General features: G+C 45.3%; 1 protein-coding gene across 2 annotated transcripts in view; it reads left to right on the top strand.

Moving 5' to 3' along the window:
- The window catches only part of LOC121569064 (noelin-2-like), a 96,973-nt gene extending 72,991 nt beyond the window's left edge, over positions 1 to 23,982 (top strand). For both annotated transcript variants that reach the window (XM_041879684.2, XM_041879683.2), the window contains exons 2-6: positions 9,164 to 9,313; positions 17,752 to 17,907; positions 19,388 to 19,607; positions 20,324 to 20,430; positions 22,763 to 23,982. In XM_041879684.2, the coding sequence (XP_041735618.1) occupies positions 9,164 to 9,313; positions 17,752 to 17,907; positions 19,388 to 19,607; positions 20,324 to 20,430; positions 22,763 to 23,437 (1,308 nt within the window). In that variant the 3' untranslated portion in view covers positions 23,438 to 23,982. The remainder of the gene's footprint in view (positions 1 to 9,163; positions 9,314 to 17,751; positions 17,908 to 19,387; positions 19,608 to 20,323; positions 20,431 to 22,762) is intronic.
- The last annotated feature ends 653 nt before the right edge of the window (positions 23,983 to 24,635 follow it).

Genomic DNA, 24,635 nt, shown 5'->3' with positions numbered 1-24,635 from the left:
ACATCTCACCCTCTTCTGATCTCTCCTCTCCTCACCTCTCCTCATCTCTCCTCTCCTCATCTCCACACCTCTCCTCTCCTCATCTCTCCTCATCTCACCTCATCTCTCCTCTCCTCATTTATTCTCATCTCTCCTCTCCTAATTTCTTCTCTCCTCTCCTCATCTCACCTCACCTCTCCTCATCTCATCTCTTCTCTCCTCATCTCAACTCTTATCTCCTCTCATCATCTCTCCTCTCCTCATCTCTTCTCTCTTCATCTCTTCTCTTCATCTCTCCTCATCACACCTCTTCTCTCCTCATCTCTTCTCTCCTCATCTCACCTCTCATCTCATCTCACCTCTCCTCATCTCACCTCTCCTCTTCTGATCTCTCCTCATCTCACCCTCTCCTCATCTCTCCTCTCCTCATCTCCACACCTCTCCTCTCCCTTTCTCTCCTCATCTCATTTCATCTCAACTCTCCTCATCTCACCTCTTCTCTCATCTCTTCTCTCCTCATCTCACCTCTTCTCTCATCTCTTCTCTCCTCATCTCACCTCTCATCTCTACTCTTCTCTCCTCATCTCACCTCTCATCTCTACTCTTCTCTCCTCATCTCACCTCTCCTCATCTCTCCTCTCCTCATCTCTCCTCTCCCCATCTCTTCTCTCTTCATCTCTCCTCATCACTCCTCTCCTCATCTCACCTCTTCTCTCCTCATCTCACCTCTCATCTCATCTCACCTCACCTCACCTCACCTCTCATCTCACCTCTCCTCATCTCATCTCATCTCACCTCTCCTCATCTCTCCTCATCTCACCTCTCCTCATCTCTCCTCATCTCACCCTCTTCTGATCTCTCCTCTCCTCATCTCTCCTCTCCTCATCTCCTCACCTCTCCTCATCTCTCCTCTCCTCATCTCTCCTCTCCTCATCTCTTCTCTCCTCACCTCTCCTCATCTCTCCTATCCTCTACTCTTCTCTCTTCATCTCTTCTCTCTTCATCTCTTCTCTCTTCATCTCTTCCTCTCCTCATCTCCTCACCTCTCCTCTCCTCATCTCTCCTCATCTCATCTCTCCTCTCCTCATCTCACCTCTCCTCATCTCATCTCACTTCTCCTCATCTCATCTCACCTCTCCTCATCTCATCTCACCTCTCCTCATCTCACCCTCTTCTGATCTCTCCTCTCCTCATCTCACCTCTTCCCATCTCTCCTCATCTCTCCTCTCCTCATCTCCTCACCTCTCCTCTTCTCTCATCTCTCCTCATCTCACCTCTTCTGATCTCTCCTCTCCTCATCTCTCCTCTCCTCATCTCCTCACCTCTCCTCATCTCTCCTCTCCTCATCTCTTCTCTCCTCATCTCTACTCTTCTCACCTCTCCTCATCTCTCCTATCCTCTACTCTTCTCTCTTCATCTCTTCTCTCTTCTTCTCTTCTCTCCTCATCTCACCTCTTCTCTCCTCATCTCATCTCATCTCATCTCATCTCATCTCATCTCACCTCACCTCTCCTCATCTCTCCTCTCCTCATCTCCTCACCTCTCCTCTTCTCTCATCTCTCCTCTCCTCATCTCTCCTCTCCTCATCTCTCCTCTCCTCATCTCTCCTCTCCTCATCTCACCTCACCTCATCTCACCTCATCTCATCTCACTTCTCCTCATCTCATCTCACCTCTCCTCATCTCATCTCACCTCTCCTCATCTCACCCTCTTCTGATCTCTCCTCTCCTCATCTCACCTCTTCCCATCTCTCCTCATCTCTCATCTCCTCTCCTCACCTCTCCTCATCTCTCCTCTCCTCATCTCCTCACCTCTCCTCTTCTCTCATCTCTCCTCATCTCACCTCTCCTCATCTCACCTCTCCTCATCTCACCTCTCCTCATCTCACATCATCTCACTTCTCCTCATCTCATCTCACTTCTCCTCATCTCATCTCACCTCTCCTCATCTCTCCTCACCTCTCCTCATCTCTCCTCATCTCATCTCTCCTCACCTCTCATCTCCTCATCTCACCTCTCCTCATTTCTTCTCTTCTCTCATCTCTTCTCTCCTCTCCTCATCTCTCCTCTCCTCATCTCACCTCACCTCTCCTCATCTCTCCTCTCCTCATCTCACCTCACCTCTCCTCACCTCTCCTCATCTCTTCTCTCCTCATCTCACCTCTTCTCTCATCTCTTCTCTCCTCATCTCTTCTCTCCTCATCTCAACTCTCTTCTCTTCTCTTCTCACCTCTCCTCATCTCTCCTCTCTTCATCTCTTTTCTCTTCATCTATTCTCTCTTCATCTCTTCTCTCTTAATCTCTCCTCTCCTCATCTCTCCATCTCTCCTCTCCTCATCTCTCCATCTCTCCTCTCCTCATCTCTCCATCTCACCTCTCCTCATCTCTCCATCTCACCTCATCTCTCCTCTCCTCATTCTCCTCTCCTCATCTCTCCTCTACTCTCCTCATCTCTCCTCTCCCTTTCTCTTTTCATCTCATCTCACCTCTTCGCTTCTCTCCTCATCTCTTCTCTCCTCATCTCTCCTCCCTATCTCTCCTCTCCTCATCTCTTCTCTTCTCTTATCTCTTCTCTCCTCATCTCTTCTCTCCTCTCATCTCACCTCATCTCTTCTCTCCTCATCTCACCTCAGCTCTCCTCATCTCTGCTCTCCCTTTCTCTCCTCATCTCATCTCTTCTCTCCTCATCTCTTCTCTCCTCATCTCTTCTCTCCTCATCTCACCTCTCTTCTCTTCTCTCCTCTCCTCTTCTCTCATCTCACCTCTCCTCATCTCACCTCTCCTCATCTCACCTCTCCTCATCTCACCTCTCCTCATCTCACCTCACCTCTCCTCATCTCACCTCACCTCATCTCACTTCTCCTCATCTCATCTCACTTCTCATCTCATCTCACTTCTCCTCATCTCATCTCATCTCACCTCTCCTCTCCTCATCTCACCTCTCCTCATCTCACCTCATCTCACCTCTCCTCATCTCATCTCACCTCTCCTCATCTCACCCTCTTCTGATCTCTCCTCTCCTCATCTCACCTCTTCTCATCTCTCCTCATCTCTCCTCTCCTCATCTCATCTCTCCTCACCTCTCCTCTCCTCATCTCACCTCACCTCTCCTCATCTCTCCTCTCCTCTCCTCTCCTCATCTCTCCTCATCTCACCTCACCTCTCCTCATCTCTTCTCTCTTCATCTCTTCTCTCATCTCTTCTCTCCTCATCTCTTCTCTCCTCATCTCACCTCTCTTCTCTTCTCACCTCTCCTCATCTCTCCTCTCTTCATCTCTTCTCTCTTCATCTCTTCTCTCTTCATCTCTTCTCTCTCCATCTCTCCTCTCCTCATCTCTCCATCTCTCCTCTCCTCATCTCTCCATCTCTCCTCATCTCTCCATCTCATCTCTCCTCCTCATCTCTCCTCTACTCTCCTCATCTCTCCTCTCCCTTTCTCTTTTCATCTCATCTCACCTCTTCTCTTCTCTCATCATCTCTCCTCTCCTCATCTCTCCTCTCCCTATCTCTCCTCTCCTCATCTCTTCTCTTCTCTTATCTCTTCTCTCCTCATCTCTTCTCTCCTCTCATCTCACCTCATCTCTTCTCTCCTCATCTCACCTCAGCTCTCCTCATCTCTGCTCTCCCTTTCTCTCCTCATCTCACCTCACCTCTCCTCATCTCTTCTCTCATCATCTCACCTCTTCTCTAATCTCTTCTCTCCTCATCTCACCTCTCTTCTCTTCTCGTCTCTTCTCTCCTCATCTCTTCTCTCCTCATCTCTTCTCTCTTCATCTCATCTCTCCATCTCACCTCTCCTCTCCTCATCTCATCTCACCTCTCCTCATCTCATCTCACCTCTCCTCATCTCATCTCACCCTCTCCTCATCTCACCCCTCTCCTCATCTCTCCTCTCCTCATCTCTCCTCTCCTCATCTCACCTCTACTCTCCTCATCTCTCCTCTCCCTTTCTCTTTTCATCTCACCTCTTCTCACCTCTTCTCACCTCATCTCATCTCTCCTCTCCTCTCCTCTCCTCTCCTCTCCTCTCCTCTCCTCTCCTCTCCTCTCCTCTCCTCTCCTCTCCTCTCCTCTCCTCTCCTCTCCTCTCCTCTCCTCTCCTCTCCTCTCCTCTCCTCTCCTCTCCTCATCTCTTCTCTCCTCATCTCTTCTCTCCTCATCTCACCTCATCTCTTCTCTCCTCATCTCACCTCAGCTCTCCTCATCTCTGCTCTCCCTTTCTCTCCTCATCTCTCCTCATCTCTGCTCATCTCTTCTCGCCTCATTTCTCCTCATCACTACTCTCCTAATCTAATCTCTCCTCATCTCTCATCTCTTCTCTCCTCATCTCACCTCTCCTCACTGCTCCTCATCTCTCCTCTCCACATCTCTCCACTCCTCTTCCCCACCTCCAGCAGGCATGGTACTGAATGTGTCACTCACTCTTCTGACTGTGCAGAGATAGAGACAGAGACAAGACACAGGCTCAGCAGCTAGAGGAAATTGCTTCCCTCTCACTGAAATTAGACCTAGATTTTCTCTGTCAGCCAGTCTTTAACGGCATCTCCCTCTCTACCTCCTTCACTCTCTCCTTCACTCTAAGTATCTCTCTCTATGTCAGTCTAGCATGGCAGGATGGCTGGTGGGGAGAGAATAGTGTGCTGTGGGGGTGTGGCAGACCCTGGTTCAAATAGTATTGGTTTCCTTTCAAGTACTTAGAGTATTTGATTGAGCCTGTCTGGAGTGCCAGATGGGTGGGATTTGCACTTTTGGGCCTTCTCCATTGGTTCCATTATGCCAGACGATCTTAATCAAGCACTGTTTGAGCATTCAAAAGAAAACAAATACTATTTGAACCCAGGTCTGGTGGAGGTGCCCGGGGAAAGAGGCGAGATCCTAGTGATGATTAATGTGGAGGGGGCAGGTCAGACGTCTTAAGAGCAATGTAATTTTCATTTTAGTGACTAAACCCCATTGATTTGTAATCCCCCATCCCCCATTCTTTTTATTACCGCTGTCATCTCCTTAATGGGCTTTAGCATGGCAGCGTTGACTGTGACATCCCCAAATCTGCTGCTGTACATATTCTATTTAATCTGCAGCTCCTAATGGAGCCATTTCTGGGGTACCAGCAGCACCTCTCTCCTCTCCTCAAACACCCGTCTGGATCTGTCTGTGACTGTGGGAGAATAGGATTATAGTCAGGACTTGCTTTGCTGCCTCTATAAACATTGTTGAATGTTCAGTAGATTCATAGCTCTTTTATCATAAAGCCTAAGTTAACATACATATTGTACTATATACACAGTTCTCCATTCAACTCCCTGTCTGTCTGTCTCAGTCAGTCAGATACTATTCAAGCTTGGCATTTGAAGCTTATTGCTGTTCCCTTGATGCTCAGGAGATTGCTGTTAAAATGCTAATGAGAGGCTGGGAGCCTGCATGCATGGTGTGAATGTGTACTGTGTGTACAGATGCTAGATGATCCATTGTAAATTAGCCCGTTCTCGTCCCAGGAGAGGGAATTTAATAACAATCATATTTACTTAAGTAAGTGGGTGTTGTGTAACAATATGTCAGCTCACTAGGATCAGACTCCTACTCACCACTACTGCTGCTTATGGGGGCTGATGTTTACATGGATATGTGTGTGTGTGTGTGTGTGTGTGTGTGTGTGTGTGTGTGTGTGTGTGTGTGTGTGTGTGTGTGTGTGTGTGTGTGTGTGTTTACAAATATATATATATATATATATATATATATATATATATATATATATATATATATATATATATATCTGCGGCTCAGAAGCTGCGAGACAAATTACCCCCAGTTTCCTCCTTCTCCCCTCTGCTCCCCCTACAGCCACCTGCTCCCTCCTCTGCCATTACGGGGAGATGAGGGAAATTACTTACAGAAGTAATTCGTGGGTGGTAATGAAATTGGGTCTGATTTTTAATAAGCTCTTCATTTAAAAGTCAGTGTTATGAAACATTAATGAACAGGAGATGTCTCTCTCTGCACAAACCTTCTCGGCACCAGTGAATTGCCTGGAGAACGCAGTCACCATATGTGTGAAGATAAGAAGATATGAGGGCAATGGTGGAGCATGTATTGTACATGTGTTGCTGCACCAGATGTTTTGCATATTACTTTTCATGATCATTAGGCTGATTTATATACAGCTCAAGCATGTATGGTAGGCTGCATCATGTGCTGTGTGTAATATTGCTGCTCCTAATGTTTTGCATATTACTGTCATGCTTGTTAGTATTGGCCTACTTTTAAAACATTTTTAGTGAGGGAAACATTGCTTTGTAGTGTTAATGACTAGTGAATGTATGCATTGGCTCAGAACGGGATTGCTAGATGCCCAGTTTTTCTGGTGTTAATAGTCGGAGTAAAGCAACACACGATTTTGTAAGACTGTGGGTCAAAATTCTGTAAAGATCCTACAAAAAAAGGAACATATGCAATTCAGGTAAAATAACAATCTCCCAGGACAAATTAGCTAGCAACAGCAAGATAGCTAAATGTCCATTCATGTTTCATGTGTGTTTGACATGCCCCCAAATGAATGTAGTTGTTTCACTGTTGGTTTTGATATTTTAACCTGTGTGTGATGATCGCGTCTGGGGTGGATGGAGAAAATCAACATGCTCATGATGGAGGACGCACTCTAGTAGCCGGTGTAGTCAGCATATACCCTATATATACATATGTATATGGACACCCCTTGAAATTAGTGGATTCGGCTATTTCAGCCACACCCGTTGCTGACAGGTGTATGAAATCGAGCACACGGCCATGCAATCTCCTTAAACAAACATTGACAGTATAATAGAATGGCCTTACTGAAGAGCTCAGTAACTTTCAACGTGGCACCTTCATAGGATGCCACCTTTCCAACAAGTCAGTTCGTCAACTGTAAGTACTGTTATTGTGAAGTGGAAACGTCTAGGAGCAACAACGGCTCAGTTGCGAAGTGGTAGGCCACACAAGCTCACATAATGGGACCTCCTAGTGCTGAAGCATGTAAAAATCATCTGTCTTCGGTTTCAACACTCACAACCAACTTCCAATCTGCCTCTGGAAGCAACGTCAGCACAATAAATGTTTGTCGGGAGATTCATGAAATGGGTTTCCATGGCCGAGCAGCCGCACACAGGCCTAAGATCACCATGCACAATGCCATGCGTCGGCTGGAGTGGTGTAAAGCTCGCCGCCATTGGACTCTGGAGCAGTGGAAACGCGTTCTCTGTAGTGATGAATCACGCTTCACCATCTGGCAGTCCGAAGGACGAATCTGGGTTTGGCAAATGCCAGGAGAAGCTACCTGCCCCAATGCATAGTGCCAACTGTAAAGTTTGGTGGAGGAGGAATAATGGTCTGGGGCTGTTTTTCATGGTTCGGCCTAGGCCCCTTTAGTTCCAGTGAAGGGAAATCTAAATTCTACAGCATACAATGACATTCTAGATGATTCTGTGCTTCCAACTTTGTGGCAACTGTTTGGGGAAGGCTCTTTATTGTTTCAGCAAGACAATGCCCCTATGCACAAAGTGAGCTCCATACAGAAATGGTTTGTCGAGATCAGTGTGGAAGAACTTGACTGGCCTGCACAGAGCCTTGACCTCAACAAACACATTTGGGATGAATGGGAACGCCGACTGCGAGCCAGGCCTAATCGCCCAACATCCGTGCCAGACCTCACTAATGCTCTTGTGGCTGAATGGAAGCAAGTCCCTGCAGCAATGTTCCAACATATAGTGGGAAGCCTTCCCAGAGGAGTGGAGGCTGTTACAGCAGCAAAGGGGGGACCAACTCCATATTTAATGTCCATGATTTTGGAATGAGACGTTCGACAAGCAGTTGTTCACATACTTTTGGTGGGCTTTTCTTTCATTCTCTTGACTGTTATCACACTAAACAGGCAGCTGGTTTGAAGATGAAACAGGATCATGTATGAAGAAGAGAGACAGATTCATGTTGGAGTCTGAGATTGAGGAGTCAGTGAAGACCTGCCACGTCCTGTAATGCCCCAGAACCTTCTCTTCTCCTTTCTGTGTCTCAGACTGATCAGACACACATGCTCCACCTTAAATGAGAATTCATGAGACTGAGGCAGCCGACAGAGAGAAGGGAAGGGAAGTGAGATTAGCCTCAGACTAGAGAATAGAGCGTTTGAGTTGCTGGTAACTCTGAGCAACTTGATGATGTAAAGGTGGAATAATAAAGGTCACAGACTGACAGGAATATTACTCACAGTAACCAGCTAGATGTGCCACTGTGACATCAAAATATTACTGCCTACTTGAATAACATGGACCCCCAAAGCACCTTGAAAAATGAATGTGTAACAATACTTATCAAAAGGCATGTTGCTTGATGCTGTTTGCCATCATGTTTCTGTCGTCATTTAGAGTTAATGTGCTGTATCTTGTGTAATGTTTACCACGTGCATTAGTGGTGAGTGGTGAGTGGTGAGTGTGAGAGAGTGAGAGTGTGTGAGAATTAATTAATTGGCTGCTACTTTATACTCCAAACACATAGTCCTCCTGTCTGTCCCCCAAGACATTCTAATCTGATTGTCTTTCTCTCCACTTTTGAGGGGCTTGTGTATTTAATTGCATTGCTCTTCACTCTCTCATTACAATTTACTTTGTATTCTGTGTTGGGGTTTGTGTCCATATGCGTGTGTGTGTTGTACTAAAGCCATGTTTGCGTGTACGTGTCTCTTACAGGTGTGTGTGTTTCTGTACAGTATGTCAATGCTTGTGTGTGTGCACGACTCCTGATTTGGATTATTAAGAGAGACATCCATCCTTTCAGCCCCTCCCATGGTGCTCTGGTAAAGAGCAGCGCTATCGATCCCAAACAGCTCCATTTCCTCTCTGTGTCCAAACGTATTAGATGCTCTCCTCTCTCACAGCCCTTTGATCCCTCCTTCTCTTTCTCTACTTTGTATTACCCACTCTCTCTTTCTCCCTTCTTTTGTTTTCTCTCTACATCCTCTCCTGTCTTTCTCCTTCTTACCTTTCTTTACGCCATCTCTCTATTCCATTCTCCTTCCCTACCCCTCCCTCTCTCCCTGACTCCATCTTTCTTTGTCTCTTTCATCCGACCAGCTCTCTCCCCCCTCTATCTTTCCCTCTCTCTTTCCCTCTCTTTCTATCACTAACTCATCCCTCGCTCTCTGTGTCTCCATGCAGGCTCTCTATCCTAGCCCAGAGGAGGGCTGGCAGATCTACAGTTCAGCTCAGGACGCAGATGGGAAGTGTATCTGTACAGTGGTGGCCCCGGCCCAGAACATGTGTAACCGAGACCCACGCAGCAAACAGCTCCGCCAGCTCATGGAGAAGGTAACAGCCGTCAATAACACACACTCAGACATTTTGTTACCCACGTCTGGTACAATCACACACACACACACACACACACACACACACACACACACACACACACACACACACACACACACACACACACACGACACAGACCAATCCCTTCTGTAGTAAACCATTTAGACTCTTAGAGATTAACAGTCACACTATGACAGCCACACTCACTCTATCCCACTGACATTTGATCAGTCATGCACGCAAATATTGTTAGTCAAAAGACTGTAGGAGCATTAGGAAAAATCACTTCAAGGGAGGGCATGTCCTACATTTCCCCATGAAAATTGGCTTCATTGAGCCTTAGTCTTGTAGTGTTGTTCCAATTGGATCCATTAGGCTGAAAAAGCGGTGAGAAAAAAAGAATATGAACCAAATCAGTAAATGGAGCACCCAGCTTACTGCTGCAGCTGCACTCTAACTGTTCACACACAATGTCTGTGTAAATAAACACTCAAACGCACCATCTCTCTTGCTCACACACTCATACACTACAGCACAGCAGCCATATGAAATAGAATGCCTGCATAAACACATGAAAGCATGCACTCACTCACACATCTGTTTTTGTGCCTGCCTTCAACAAAGCTGTGTATAAAACATGTATCCTCATACACGTATCCCAAGACCTAGAGAGTTGCCGGGATAGCTTGGCAGCGGCCTTAGAGCACTGAATATGCAAATGCAATCTCCAACCACTCTCTATGCCCCACATACATACACAACACACACAGGTTTGATGAGAGTGATACTGAATTCCATAGCGAGTCTTAGCCCCTACTCCATAGACTTTCCTGTAAGTCTGAAACGATTGGATAGGTTTAAGCCACCCAAGCAAATCAGAAGCCAAGGTGAGTCACAAGGTGCAAGCTAACCGATCCTGTCAGGTCTAGAAGAGGGCCTAGGGGTTAGAGAGAGAGAGAGAGAGAGAGAGAGAGAGAGGCTCTTCTCCTCCATATCTAACCCCATCTCTCCACCTCCTTCCCTCCTCCCTCAAAGAGCCAGAGGTTTCAGTGGGTTGTGTTGTAGCTAATAGTTTGGCTTGCTGAGTCTTCTCCAGGCCTTTTTCCCAGCAGGGCACTCTGCTCTAACTTCTCATTGACACATCTCCATCTCTATATACTGGAGCCTGGCAGGATGCAGTATTGAGTTAGGGGTTGTGAGGGGAGACAGTGGGTGGGAAAAAGATGGAGGGAGAGGCGGAGGGAGGGAGAGAGGGAGAGAGGGGGGAGAGAGAGAGGGAGCGAGCGAGCGAGAGGAAGGCTGACATTGATATGGTGCTGAGAGAAAAGGAGAACTGAGGTAAATTGAGATGCTGAATGGGCTGTGGAAGCCTCAGTGGATCAATGAGACACCTGAATTCTCTGATCTTATTCACACTGTTAGATAGCCATCTCCTTCGCTCAGATTTTGGGCTACACACAAACTTTTTAGACAAATGCACAAGTGTGTGTGAGCTTGTAAGACAGCAGCTGTGAGGGACTACCGCTCCTGTCTAACAAAGGCCAGACTAATGAGGACACCTGGGGTCAGTGGTTCTGTCTCTGAGCCGCCCGCCCAGCGTACCATAGACTAGCGGAGGAGGTGGGCTGAATGGAGCCACTCTGTCATCCAATATAACATCCTCATTTAAAACGCACTAGACATGATCCTCACCTCAGACAGCCAAGGATATGCTAACAATGTACCATACAAAGTTCAATTATATCCAAAGATTGTAAAATACCACAATAAAATGCCACCATATCTAGCATCATTTGTAAAGCTGTACAAATTCCATACCCATGGTCATGGTTAGGGCTGTTGTGGTGACCATATTACCGCCACACCGGCGGTCATGAGTCATGGCCGCAGTAAAAATCCACGTGACAGCACAGTTGAAAGATATATGGCAAATAGAAATCAAAACTGGATGGTCTTCAGAGACAGATGGGAGGAGGGGTTGAGGGTAGCTGAAGGATGGGACTAAAAACAAACAAAAATAACTATTGTAAAATATACTGTGTCCGTAAAAATGTATATAGTATGTATAAACTGGAAGAAGAAGCCTCAGTGTTATTGTCCATTAGTTTACTCCAATTAGGGGAGGGGTGGTAGGGTCAGGGGAAAATAATAAAGGAAAATATATTTTAAAATATGTTATATACAGTACCAGTCAAAGTTTGGACACACCTACTCATTCAAGGGGTTTTCTTAATTTTTTTACTATTTTCTACATTGTACAATAATAGTGAAGACATCAATCATGTAGTAACCAAAAAAGTGTTAAACAAATCAAAATATATTTTATATTTGAGATTCTTCAAAAAGCCACCCTTTGCCTTGATGACAGCTTTGCACACTCTTGGCATTCTCTCAACCAGCTTCATAAGGTAGTCACCTGGAATGCAATTCAATTAACAGGTGTGCCGTCTTAAAAGTTAATTTTTGGAATTTATTTCCTTCTTAATGCGTTTGAGCCAATCAGTTGTGTTGTGACAAGGTAGGCGGGTATACAGAAGATAGCCCTATTTGGTAAAAGACCAAGTCCATATTATGGCAAGAACAGCTCAAATAAGCAAAGAGAAATGACAGTCCATCCTTACTTTAAGACATGAAGGTCAGTCAAACTGGAAAATGTCAAGAACTTTGAAAGTTTCTTCAAGTGCAGTCGCAAAAACCATCAAGCGCTATGATGAAACTGGCTCTCATGAGGACCGCCACAGGAATGGAAGACCCAGAGTTACCTCTGCTGCAGAGGATAAGTTCTTTAGAGTTACCAGCCTCAGAAATTGCAGCCCAAATAGATGCTTCACAGAGTTCAAGTAACAGACACATCTCAACATCAACTGTTCAGAGGGGACTGTGTGAATCAGGCCTTCATGGTTGAATTGCTGCAAAGAAACTACTACTAAAGGACACCAATAAGAAGAAGAGACCTGCTTGGGCCAAGAAACACGAGCAATGGACATTAGACTGGTGGAAATTTGTCATTTGGTTTGGAGTCCAAATTGGAGATTTTTGGTTCCAGCCGCATTGTCTTAGTGAGACATGGTGTGAGTGAACGGATGATCTCCGCATGTGTAGTTCCCACCGTAAAGCATGGAGGAGGAGGTGTTATTGTGTGGGGGTGCTTTGCTGGTGACACTGTCTATGATTTATTTAGAATTCAAGGCACACTTAACCAGCATGTCTACCACCGCATTCTACAGCGATACGCCATCCCATCTGGTTTGGGCTTAGTGGGACTATCATTTGTTTTTCAACAGTACAATGACCCAACACACCTCCAGGTTGTGTAAGGGCTATTTGACAAGGATGACAGTGATGGAGTGCTGCATCAGATGACCTGGCCTCCACAATCACCCGACCTCAACCCAATTGAGATGATTTGGGATGAGTTGGACCGCAGAGTGAAGGAAAAGCAGCCAACAATTGCTCAGCATATGTGGGAACTCCTTCAAGACTATTGGAAAAGCATTCCAGGTGAAGCTGGTTGAGAGAATACCAATAGTGTGCAAAGCTGTCATCAAGGCAAAGGGTGGCTACTTTGAAGAATTTAAAATCTAAAATATTTTCTGATTTGTTTAACACTTTTTTGGTTACTACATGATTCCATATGTGTTATTTCCTTCACTATTATTCTACAATGTAGAAAATAGTAAAAATAAAAACAAACCCTGGAATGAGTAGGGGTGTCCAAACTTTTGACTGGTACTGTATATTTACCAAGAAAATATATGGGGGATTGGAAATGATGCAGACAATTACATTGATGGAAGCCACAATCTATCTGCAATAAAAAAGCTGATCTACCCTAAAAAAAAAATACATTAATAATAATAATAATTCCATGTGACTTGAGTAATCTCCTCTTATGCACTTTGGACATGCGTTGGTAGTACCCAACTCACTAACTTGATCATCAGGTCCTAATGGCCTGGTACTCAGCGATTTATTGTCCCTCTAACCACTCTGACATCAATGCAAATGTATTCAAAATCACACCAAACACTTATGATCAAAACAGTCTCATTCTTTTAAAACTCACCTCACTGTGATGATCAATTTGAAGAAAGACGTTCAACAGCAGGTTGAAACTGAGTGGAAAACATGGTCATTGTGGATGTTGTTTCAAAGCCTAACACAACGAAATGAACAGCACTTTCTAAGGTGATGATTAATTCAAAACACCCATACTATTACAACTTATGAATACCATAGGCCTATATATGAGCCCAAGCCCGAAAACAAACCCTGAATTAAATTAACGATTGTGCCATTATACAATACATAGCCTATACTCCACAATTCACCAAATTCTAGTAATCGTCTTTGAGTTTGGACTGTAGTATTATGCATACTGGATGGGCTGGTTACCTTATGCTACGCTCCAAAATGTCTATCCATGAGTCAGGGAGAGAACGTCTAGGCCTAGGCGATGCTATTGGTTTGTTGATTGTGCAGGGCGGCTTACAGAGTTAGCCTACAATTATAGTGAATTTTGTATTTTATTTTTAAGCCTAGTAATAGGGCATTTTTTATATTTTCATAATTAATAGGCTGACACGGTGCGTTTCCATCTCCTCTCTCTCCTTAATTCCTTCTATATGCAATCCCGTGTGAAAGCAGTTTTTTGATGGTTGCCACTAAAAAGAGGAGGATCCCAGGTGCTACTATATTTATTCCTCAGCTGCTTATATTTAGCACATGCTCCACTATATAACCGGAGTAGCCTACCCAGCATGATTGAAAAACAAACTGTGGGCAAGCAATCTCCATTCGCTATTCGAGTGCATAGGGTTAACATGTATTTCTTCCCCTGGCTTTGTTCCTGCCCATTTGATAATGGGCCATTCTAAATCTAAACTAATTTTACATATTAATGAAGACAAGATTAAATTGAGAATAGTCTGATGGATGAAAATATGATCACTAGATGAGAGAACAGCGCGTGTAGCCTGAGGCAAGCAACAGAGCTCAAGTTTTTTTTGCAACATGCATCCCATATGTTTTGATTTAAGACATTCTAAGGTTTGTATCATTCACAACTAAAGTTGCCAAATAACTCTAAATCTAGAGTATAGGACCTGTTTAACATGATCACTTTTACGCTCAACATAGCCACTTCATATGCGCACTCGCTCCTGGAGGGGAAAAATATCCTTTCTATTTTATTCAGTGAAGTTCAATTATATTCTTAATACTATAAAATCATATAATATAAAATAATGGCATGGGACTTATAAGTGTATCTTGTTTGCTAAATGAACTAGCCTACAGCCTATGGCATGGGCGCACAGCAAGATAACATGTAGGCCAACTCATTTTCTGTTCTTCTGAAATACATTTTCTTCATATCATAATGTTTCTTTAGCCCTGCCTAAAATAAGTAATGGATTTATTGTGATGGTGTATTAAATGTATTTATTAGACTTTTAAAATGTAGATGTTCCACAGGGGCGCATGAGCGGCTTTTATGCAGCTTGTATGCGTGGGGGCCTGGAGATGCTAAACATGTTTTTACCGGGAGCCCTAGCCACAGCCCTAGTCATGGTGTTTGCTCAAATAGGTCTCTGTAGGTCCGCAGGTGACAGACAGTCCAGACAGAGAGACAGACTAAGATTTAAACAGACAGACAGACATTTAAACAGCTTTTATCACCTCCCTCAGTGAGCTAAGGAGGAGATATGGAGCAGCATGACTCATCGTGCTGGACCGCCAGACAGCAGAAGCAGATTGGACTAGAACATGTAGCTAAACCAGCCAGGAGAATGAATATGGAACTAGCTAGCAGTCTGTGGTTAGCGTTAGCTAGTGTTAGTGTTACCTCAAAGCCTCTCTGGGGATGGAGCTACCTGTCTGTCACACCTGCCAGGCCACAGTGTCTACACACAGTCACACACAGCCGGAGGCTTCATAATATACACTACATGACCAAAAGTATGTGAACACAAAATCATGGACATTAATATGGAGTTGGTCCCCCCTTTGCTGCTATAACAGCCTCCACTATTCTGGGAAGGCTTTCTAATGGATGTTGGAACATTGCTGCGGGGACTTGCTTCCATTCAGCCACAAGGGCATTAGTGAGGTCGGGAACTGATGTTGGGCGATTAGGCCTTGCTCGCAGTCGGCGTTCCAATTAATACCAAAGGTGTTCGATGGGGTTGAGGTCAGGGCTCTGTGCAGGCCAGTCAAGTTCTTCCACACCAATCTCGACAAACCGTTTCTGTATGGACCTCACTTTGTGCACGGGGGCATTGTCATGCTGAAACAGGAAAGGGCCTTCCCCAAACTTATGCCACAAAGTTGGAAGCACAGAATCGTCTAGAATGTCATTGTATGCTGTAGCGTTAAGATTTCCCTTCACTGGAACTAAGGGGCCTAGCTACCATGAAACACTACCATGAAAAATAAAGTAATCCTTCTACCCCCCTTACCCCACCCCAAAAAATAAAAATAAAACATATTGTAAAGTGGTTATCCCACTAGCTATAAGGTGAATGCACCAATTTGTAAGTCGCTCTGGATAAGAGCGTCTGCTAAATGACGTAAATGTAATTTTTTTTTTAAAAAGCGGCCGGTAGACCCATGGGGCAATTGACCCAGCGTCGTTCAGGGTAGGGGAGGGAATGGCCGGCTGGGATGTAGCTCAGTTGGTAGAGCATGGCGTTTGCAATGTCAGGGTTGTGGGTTCGATTCCCACGGGGGGCCAGTATGAAACATTTATGCACTCACTTAACTGTAAGTCGCTCTGGATAAGAGCGTCTGCTAAATGACTAAAATGTAAATGTAAAAACAGCCCCAGACCATTATTCCTCCTCCATCAAACTTGACAGTTTGCGCTATGCATTGGGGCGCAAGTAGCATTCTCCTGGCATCCGCCAAACCCAGATTTGTACGTCGGACTGCCAGATGGTGAAGCGTGATTCATCACTCCAGAGAACTGGTGATCTTAGGCTTGTGTGTGGCTGCTCGGCCTTGGAAACCCATTTTATGAACAGTTCTTGTGCTGATGTTGCTCCCAGAGGCAGTTTGGAACTCGGTAATGAGTGTTGCAACCGAGGACAGACGATTTTTACGCACTACACGCTTCAGCACTTGGTGGTCCCGTTCTCTGAGCTTGTGTGGCCTACCACTTCACGGCTAAGCTGTTGTTGCTCCTAGATGTTTCCACTTCACAATAACAGCACTTACAGTTAGTTGACTGGGGCAGCTCTAGCAGGGCAGAAATTTGACGAACTGACTTGATGGAAAGGTGGCATTCTATGACAGTGCCATGTTGAAAATCCCTGAGCTCTTCAGTAAGGCCATTCTACTGCCAATGTTTGTCTATGGAGATTGCATGGCTGTGTGCTAGATTTTATACACCTGTCAGCAACGGGTGTGGCTAAAATAACCGAATCCACTAATCATACTTTTGTATATGTAGTGTAATTCATGTACAGTACATACCTTAATACACAAATTGAATTAACTACAAACTCCATAATAATTAATGTACATAAATTAATACACAAATGAATATTTAATGATGTTAATTAGTTACATAAGGTTTGGCCAGTTGAACCCTGGCCAGTATGTGTGTGGGAGAGTGGGTGTAGTGTGTGGATGGAATAGAGCAGTAGCAGAGTGTATAGTGAGTGGGTGGTTCCAGTGGGCGGAAGTCACAGTGGGTGGGCTGGACATCTGGTGGTGAGAGGAGGAAGACACAACTAACTTCTGATAAGAGGAAGTGAAGGCAAAGTGCTGTTGGGAGTACGGTACAGCACACTCATTTTAATAAAAAGGAAAAAACATGCCACTGAATAAACATGTCATTCTGTGTGGGTCTGACTGCGTGTCTGTCTTAGTCTGACCCCGTTTATACATGGTGCTAACATGGGTCCTTAGTCCTGATCTTGTCCACATACTGATTGTGCCCACATGTCCAGAAATGTGTCTACACATGGTATTAACATGTGTCTGTTATCTGTCCACTGGGTCTGCATTGTGACTTCCTGGTCCCTTCATTTATGCAAATTATTTCACAGCTATTCTTTCAAAATAAGATGTATTTATTTATTGTAAGACACATATTGATGTAGTCAGTCAATGGTGCCACCTGTCAATGATTTTAGGAATAATGATGACTTAAATGGTTTCTATGTACAGATCTGTCTACACTTGTAAGATATCCAGACACAATGTGTGTCTGACTACCTCTGGAGGTGGGCAGGATGATCTGATCACAATCAGATCACATTGTGTCTTTTGATTGTCGACACCTGTCAAAAAATGTGGGCACAATCGGAATGTGGACAAGATCAGGAAAAGGACGCAAGTTAGAACCAGGTATAAACGGGGCTTCTGTATCTATCTGTCTCTGTCTTTCTGTGCGTCTGTGCACCTAACTGCGTGTGTATGTGTTTGACTGACAGGTCCAGAACATCACCCAGTCCATGGAGTTGCTGGACCTGCGGACCAACAGGGACCTTCAGTATGTGAGGAACACAGAGAGCCTGATGAAGGCTGTAGACGTCAAGCTGAAGACTGCCTCAGACAACCCCCGCAGCCTCAACCCCAAGAGCTTTCAGGTAACGCACATGAGATGCGTGCATGTGTCCATTCATGTGTACTGAATTTAAATCACACAGGTTTCTATGCGAAGCATATTTCTAAACTACGTGTGTGAACTTTCTATAGGAACCTCCTGTACTCTATCACAGTATTTATAAAGAATACTCACTACAGCTTCCTCTACATCACAACACATAATGACACACTAACACTCACATAGCTTATCTTCATCTGCTACTTCAGTGTAATTGAGTCATGTACAGGAGGCAATTTGAGCACGTTCAAATGCACCTTCATTATTAAAACCCCATGACCAAGGACAAGAGTGTTTCTCTCTCTCTCTCGCTCGCGCTCTCTCTGCCTGTTCTCAGTTAACAGCCATATATATTCACATTTATCTCTTCCTTATCTTCCTACAAGTGGAATCTCAGGCTCCATTATTACAGTGTTTCTGTCTTCCTGTCAGTATGCCTTTTCAGGCCTTTCTTTACACTCTCTCGGATATTAGATGGACCATAAAATGGTTTGATTAAAAGATGCTTTGATAAATGCTTTAATGCCTAAGCCTGCTTTACTGCTGGGACTGCACGGCAACAGGGATGGGCCTGGGGAATGGCCTCATGGTGTTTCTCTCTCAACACGTTTTATTATTAAAGTCACTGCAATGTTTACGAAATCCCCCCCATTCATCAATATATCTTAATATCACTAACATATGCCAAGTCGTGCAAATTCAAATAGCCTTCCAAATGTGAATGAATACTCATTCACGATCCAATGGGTTGAAAAAAAATGCATAAGTCTAAAAGCTGCATTTGACTTTCTGTGAGACAGCCTGATCTGTGGAGCTCAACGTCGCCGATGGCAGGGCACGGGAGATTAACGAGAGGGAATTTACAGGGGGTGAACTGGGTAAAATTAGATTTATGATGTGGCGCTGTGTGGCTGAGAGCTGCTCCATCACCAGATTTACGATTAAACTTAACAAGGAGAAAACAGCCCCTCCTGTGGTGGACTAGCTTTATTGATACACCTGCTGCTCCTAACTGCCGTACAGCACAGGGCTGCATTGATATAGCATAGCAGGCTACCTCAGGCTACCTCTTCTCTCCTCTCCTGCTACCCCTTCATCGATACACCACTGGCCTATGAGAAATCATCCCCACCACCTCCCTGACAGCAGATCAGTCATAGATGTGGAGCTGAGGCTAGGCTAGGATAGATGGGATAGGTCCCCCGGACGAGGAAGAGGTCTGCATTGGAAAATGAAACAATAGAGTCCAGGATCAACAGTATGCATGAAAACACATTTGGGTATTTATCATGAGAAAGGTGACTAGTTCTGACATTCGAATGCAGCCAGTACCATCACACACACAAATCTGCCCTTCTGTTTGCTATGTGTGTGGTTCCTCTCTCTCACTCCTCTTTCTACTGTTTTTCATCTTTCTGAATCCAATCTTCCCATTTGTCACCCCTCTCTTCTTCCAACCCCAGGAGTTGAAGGACAAGGTGACCCAGCTGCTCCCCCTGCTGCCGGTGTTAGAGCAGTACAAGATGGACGCCCGTCAGATCAGCCGGCTGAGGGAGGAGGTGAGGAACCTGTCCCTGGTGCTCATGGCCATCCAGGAGGAGATGGGAGCCTACGACTACGAGGAGCTGAGACACAGGGTCCTGCTGCTGGAGACCAGGCTCCACTCCTGCATGCAGAAACTGGGTGAGGAGGGTGGAGGGGGTGTGTGGTTGGTAGTGTCTGTGGAGATCCATAAATATCCATAAAGGTGAAGATCCAGGATGACATTATACTGATAGAAAGATGCTGACATCCCAACCCTAACAGAACGTCTTATGGCTACTCTACTATGACTGGTTAGAGGTAGTCTACATGTACATAATACTGTAAGGGCTATCCAAATTGACTAGGCAATGTGAGAACCTAACACAGATCATTTGTAATATTTTTTATACTAAATGTATTTGTTCACAACCTGAGATGCAGTTGGATTTAGAATAAAGGACTTACTTGTTTTTCTCAATGAATAGTCAAGCAGTGCTCTCTGAAAACACTATTATAAAAACCAGAAGAGTATCTTTACGATCAATTTAATTCAACACATTAATGATACACTAGCACTATAAGCAATGTGAAATGTAGCTAGCTGAGATGCAGGTTATTAATGGTCAACATTCTCGTGATGTTAATGTACAGTACTAGTATTAAGCTGGATAAATTATCCAGTAATGGCCTAGAGATGCCCGGATAAATGATCATTCTCATGTAATATGTGGAGCTAAACTGCTGATTTAGTAAAATCCTGTATATATAAACTGATGATTTAACAGAAAAAGGGATTGCAGCTAAAATGTTGCTTTTAGCTGTTTAATATTTCACGATATTCTGGGTGGGTGGGTGCGTGTGTGTGTGTGTCGCAGGCTGTGGGAAGTTGACCGGCGTCAGTAACCCCATCACCATCCGTGCGTCAGGGTCAAGATTCGGCTCCTGGATGACTGACACCATGATCCCTAGTTCAGACAACCGGGTAAGTTTTCCACACACATGAACGCACACACACACGTTTGTTTTACTATCCTTGTGGGGACCAAAACATTGATTCCCATTCAAAATCCTATTTTCTCTAACCCCTAAACCTAACCCTAACACCTAACCCTAATTGTAAGCCTAAAAAAGCAATTTTCCTTGTGGGGACTGGCGAAATGTCCCCACTCTGAATGTTCCTTGTTTTACTATCCTTGTGATGACCAGAAGTCCTAGGATAGTAAAAGAAGGAACATTCAGAGTGGGGACATTTCGCCGGTAAAAACCAAACCACACACCCTGACCCCCAAAACACAGTTTATCACATGGCTTAGACTACAGCTCCAGAGGACCCTCACAGGGGGGTTGTATGCTGTAATGCTACTTTGGTGACGGACTATTTTACCTACAGTCTGTCAGACTCCAGAGAGTCACTGAGAGCTGAGTCACTGATGGATGGCAGCCCTCCCTCCCTCCCGTCCCATCCCGTCACAGCTACAGTACTCCTGCTGATTAATCATTCTGTCATGGGGGAAGAAATGAACGACTTGTTTAAGCAGAAGTTTCTCCAATCACCTGGGTAATTACCAGCAGTGTGACTGCCAGCCGAGCAGCAGAGCAGCAGAGACTGAGACAGGGCTGTGAGTCTGGACACAGATGATACAGTAATGGGTTTTCCTAATTGGAGATGACATGTTGTCGCACGTTAACAAGCCCCTCTGGTGTAGAGTAAAGAAGAGAGGGGAGAGGAGAGGAGAGGAGAGGAGAGGAGAGGAGAGGAGAGGAGAGGAGAGGAGAGGAGAGGAGAGGAGAGGAGAGGAGAGGAGAGGAGAGGAGAGGAGAGGAGAGGAGAGGAGAGGAGAGGAGAGGGGGTGGTAGAAGGGAAGAGGAGAGGGAGAGAAGGTGGAAGAGGGGGAAGAGAGGGGAGGGGATGCGTGGAGGGGGAGCGGAATGGAGGATAGGAGAAGTGAGGAAAGAGAGAGGGGAGGAGAGGACAGACGTTCCTTTCCGTGGGGGAAAAATTAAGATGGACTTTCTCATCTAAACAGTGTCATCATGTCCCAGACTAAATAGATGGAATGTTGTGTTGTAGACAGCAAAGGTCATCGTCTCCCCCATGCAGTTTAATGATCACTTCGCTTACTGACATCACATTAGAATTCATATCAATCACTGATCCTATAGCCCCTATACATCCAAAGAGTATCACATTAACGCCCGTATCCATCACTGTGATCACATTTGGGATCCCAAATGTCATTGGCTCCTGAGAGTGAAATGTAATTGGCTCCACTCTGCCTCCCGAATGCTACATGACAGAAAACCTCTCTCTCAGACATGCCTGTCTGCCTGTGCGTGTCCCAACCATGGCACAAGTAAAGCCCATCCATGCTCTAGGGACTCGTTTAACTGTGAAAAGGAGAAATAATACTTAATGCTCCATAATCTTCCCTCCTCCATAATTCAGCTGCTATTCCAGCACCACCAGGGCTCCTGTCCTCCCTCCCTCCCTCCCTCCGGCGATCAGCCTAAAAACAAGTGGATAGGACCTAAATCCTTGCCTGATACATTAAGATACATTGTAGGCCGTCATTGTAAATAAGAATTTGCTCTTAACTGACTTGCCTAGTTAAATAAAAAGTACATAAATGAGCTGATTGTGGTTTAATTGAATCAATTAATAGTGGAGAGGCCAGGGGATGAGTGGAGTTTGGGTCATGGAGGGGGCTGATCTGTCAATGACCCGATCCAGTCATTCTCAGTAGCAGAGAAAAGAGAGAAAGAGACGCTAACGGGATTGATTTTCTGTAAGTGGGCTGGAAAGGGCAGTGTGGCAGGCTGGTCTGACTGCAGAGCATACAGACAAGGTCTTCACACACACACACACACAGACACACAGACACACAGACACATACACAGACACATACACAGTAGATCAATAGCACTGCACATACACCACACAAACACATGCACACACCTACGCACGCATGCAGGTATGAACACACACTTTACTCAGGGCACTGCTGTAGGCAGGTTATCAGGAAGAAAGAAGAATAGACACCTCTGATGTAATGGAGCACAACATTATCACTATGTTTACATCCTTACTCACTGCTCCACTCTCTCGCTCTCGCTCTCTCTCTCTCTCTGCCTCTCTCTCTGCTCCTCTCTCTCTCTCTCTCTGCCTCTCTCTCTGCTCCTCTCTCTCTCTCTCACTGCTTCTCTCTCTCTCCTCCTCTCTCTCTCTATCTCTATCTCTCTCTCTGCCTCTCTCTGCTCCTCTCTCTCTCTCTCACTCTCACTGCTTCTCTCTCTCTCTCTATCTCTATCTCTAGGTTTGGTCCATGGACGGCTACTTTAAGGGTCGTCGTGTCCTGGAGTACCGCACCCTAAACGACTTCATGAAAGGCCAGAACTTTGTTCAGCACCTGCTGCCCCACCCCTGGGCGGGGACTGGCCACGTGGTCTACAACGGCTCCCTCTACTACAACAAGTACCAGAGCAACATCATCATCAAGTACCACTTCAGGTCCCGCAGTGTTCTGGTGCAGCGCAGTCTCAGTGGGGCCGGCTACAACAACACCTTCCCCTACTCCTGGGGAGGCTCCTCAGACATCGACCTGATGGCAGACGAGAACGGCCTGTGGGCCGTCTACACCACCATCCCCAACGCCGGCAACATTGTCATCAGCCGACTGGAGCAGCAGAGCCTGGAGGTGCTGCAGACATGGGACACAGGGTTCCCCAAGCGCAGCGCCGGAGAGTCTTTCATGATCTGTGGCACGCTGTACGTCACCAACTCCCACCTGGCCGGGGCTAAGATCTACTTTGCCTACTATACTAATTCGTCTACCTACGAGTACACAGACATTCCCTTCCATAACCAGTACTCCCACATCTCCATGATGGACTATAACCCCAGGGAGAGGGTGCTGTACACCTGGAACAACGGACACCAGGTACTCTACAACGTCACTCTGTTCCAGGTCATTAAGACCGCTGGGGACTAGACATACCAGGGGTGGCTGGTGTCACTTTACATCGGAGGACGGGCCTATTGTAATGGTTGGAATGGAATGAATGGAACGATATCAAACAACCATTCCATTGATACCATTCCAGTCATTAGTATGTGCCGTCCTCCCTTCACAAGCCTCCATGGAGAGACACCTAGAGCTAGCCTGGTCCCAGGTTTGTTGTGCTGTCTTGACAACTCCTAGTGTGACAATGACCGTATGTGTTGGAAAGATAGCACAGACAGATCTGGGACCAGGCTAACCCATAGGCAGAGTCAGACCGATCACACAACAAAACTATAATGGTGTTATGGAGGGGGGGTGGGCGGGCAGACAGATGGACAGACGGAGGCTTGGACTTTTTTAAAGCATTTCAATCTTCTTCATAGACTGCTGTTATTCATTTGGGGAAAAAATACACTTCGACAGCAAGGTCGGTAAATATATACAGACTTGGGAGGCTTTCTGATTTTCTTTTCTGTGATGAGTAAGCATGGTTCTTTTTATTTGTGATGAGAAATAAATATCAACCTTTACCATTTAAGACTTTGTCCTTCATTGTGGCTCCCGCCTCTTGAGTAGACTACGTCCACCATTATTCTCTTTGAGGGCTGAAATAACTCATTTTCTTTAGAAATTATTTTCATTTTGAAAGCTCAATTTCCTTCAATAATCATCCTAACGCGACAGAAGAAACAACACGCAAAATAACATGTCCATCTTGAGCTCTCACCACGTGAAGATCTCAAAGTTTGAGTACAGCCACAATGTTGTTGTTTCCAAGGGGATCTGTCAGTGAAAGAAAGAGAGTGGTCATAAACAGTATGGATGAAAAGAAAAGAGGTGTGGAGGGATTGGAGAGTGTGTGAGAGAGAGAGAGAGAGAGAGAGATAAAAATGGTAAAGATGTGACAACATTAGCATTGAGACAGAAATGAGGCCCCAGGCAACACTGACGTCCGCTGTTGTTTGCGTTTGGCACGCTTCAATCTGCTTCCATCTCTTTAAAAGTACATAGTTCTTCTCCAGCCTGCTCTGCACTACAATAGACAGACACTCAGTATGACACCACCTGCATAAACAGTGACCTTTTCACTGTGTTCCTGTTTATTCAATGACACATAAAAACAAAACTACCAGCAAAATATTATAAAAACACCCTTGGCAGTTCTGAGGAGTTTGGATTGAGACAA

Source organism: Coregonus clupeaformis, unplaced genomic scaffold (assembly GCF_020615455.1).
Source record: "Coregonus clupeaformis isolate EN_2021a unplaced genomic scaffold, ASM2061545v1 scaf0057, whole genome shotgun sequence".
Lineage (NCBI taxonomy): Eukaryota > Metazoa > Chordata > Actinopteri > Salmoniformes > Salmonidae > Coregonus > Coregonus clupeaformis.
The sequence above is the reverse complement of the archived record's forward strand: the minus strand, read 5'-3'. Positions and strand labels throughout refer to the sequence as shown.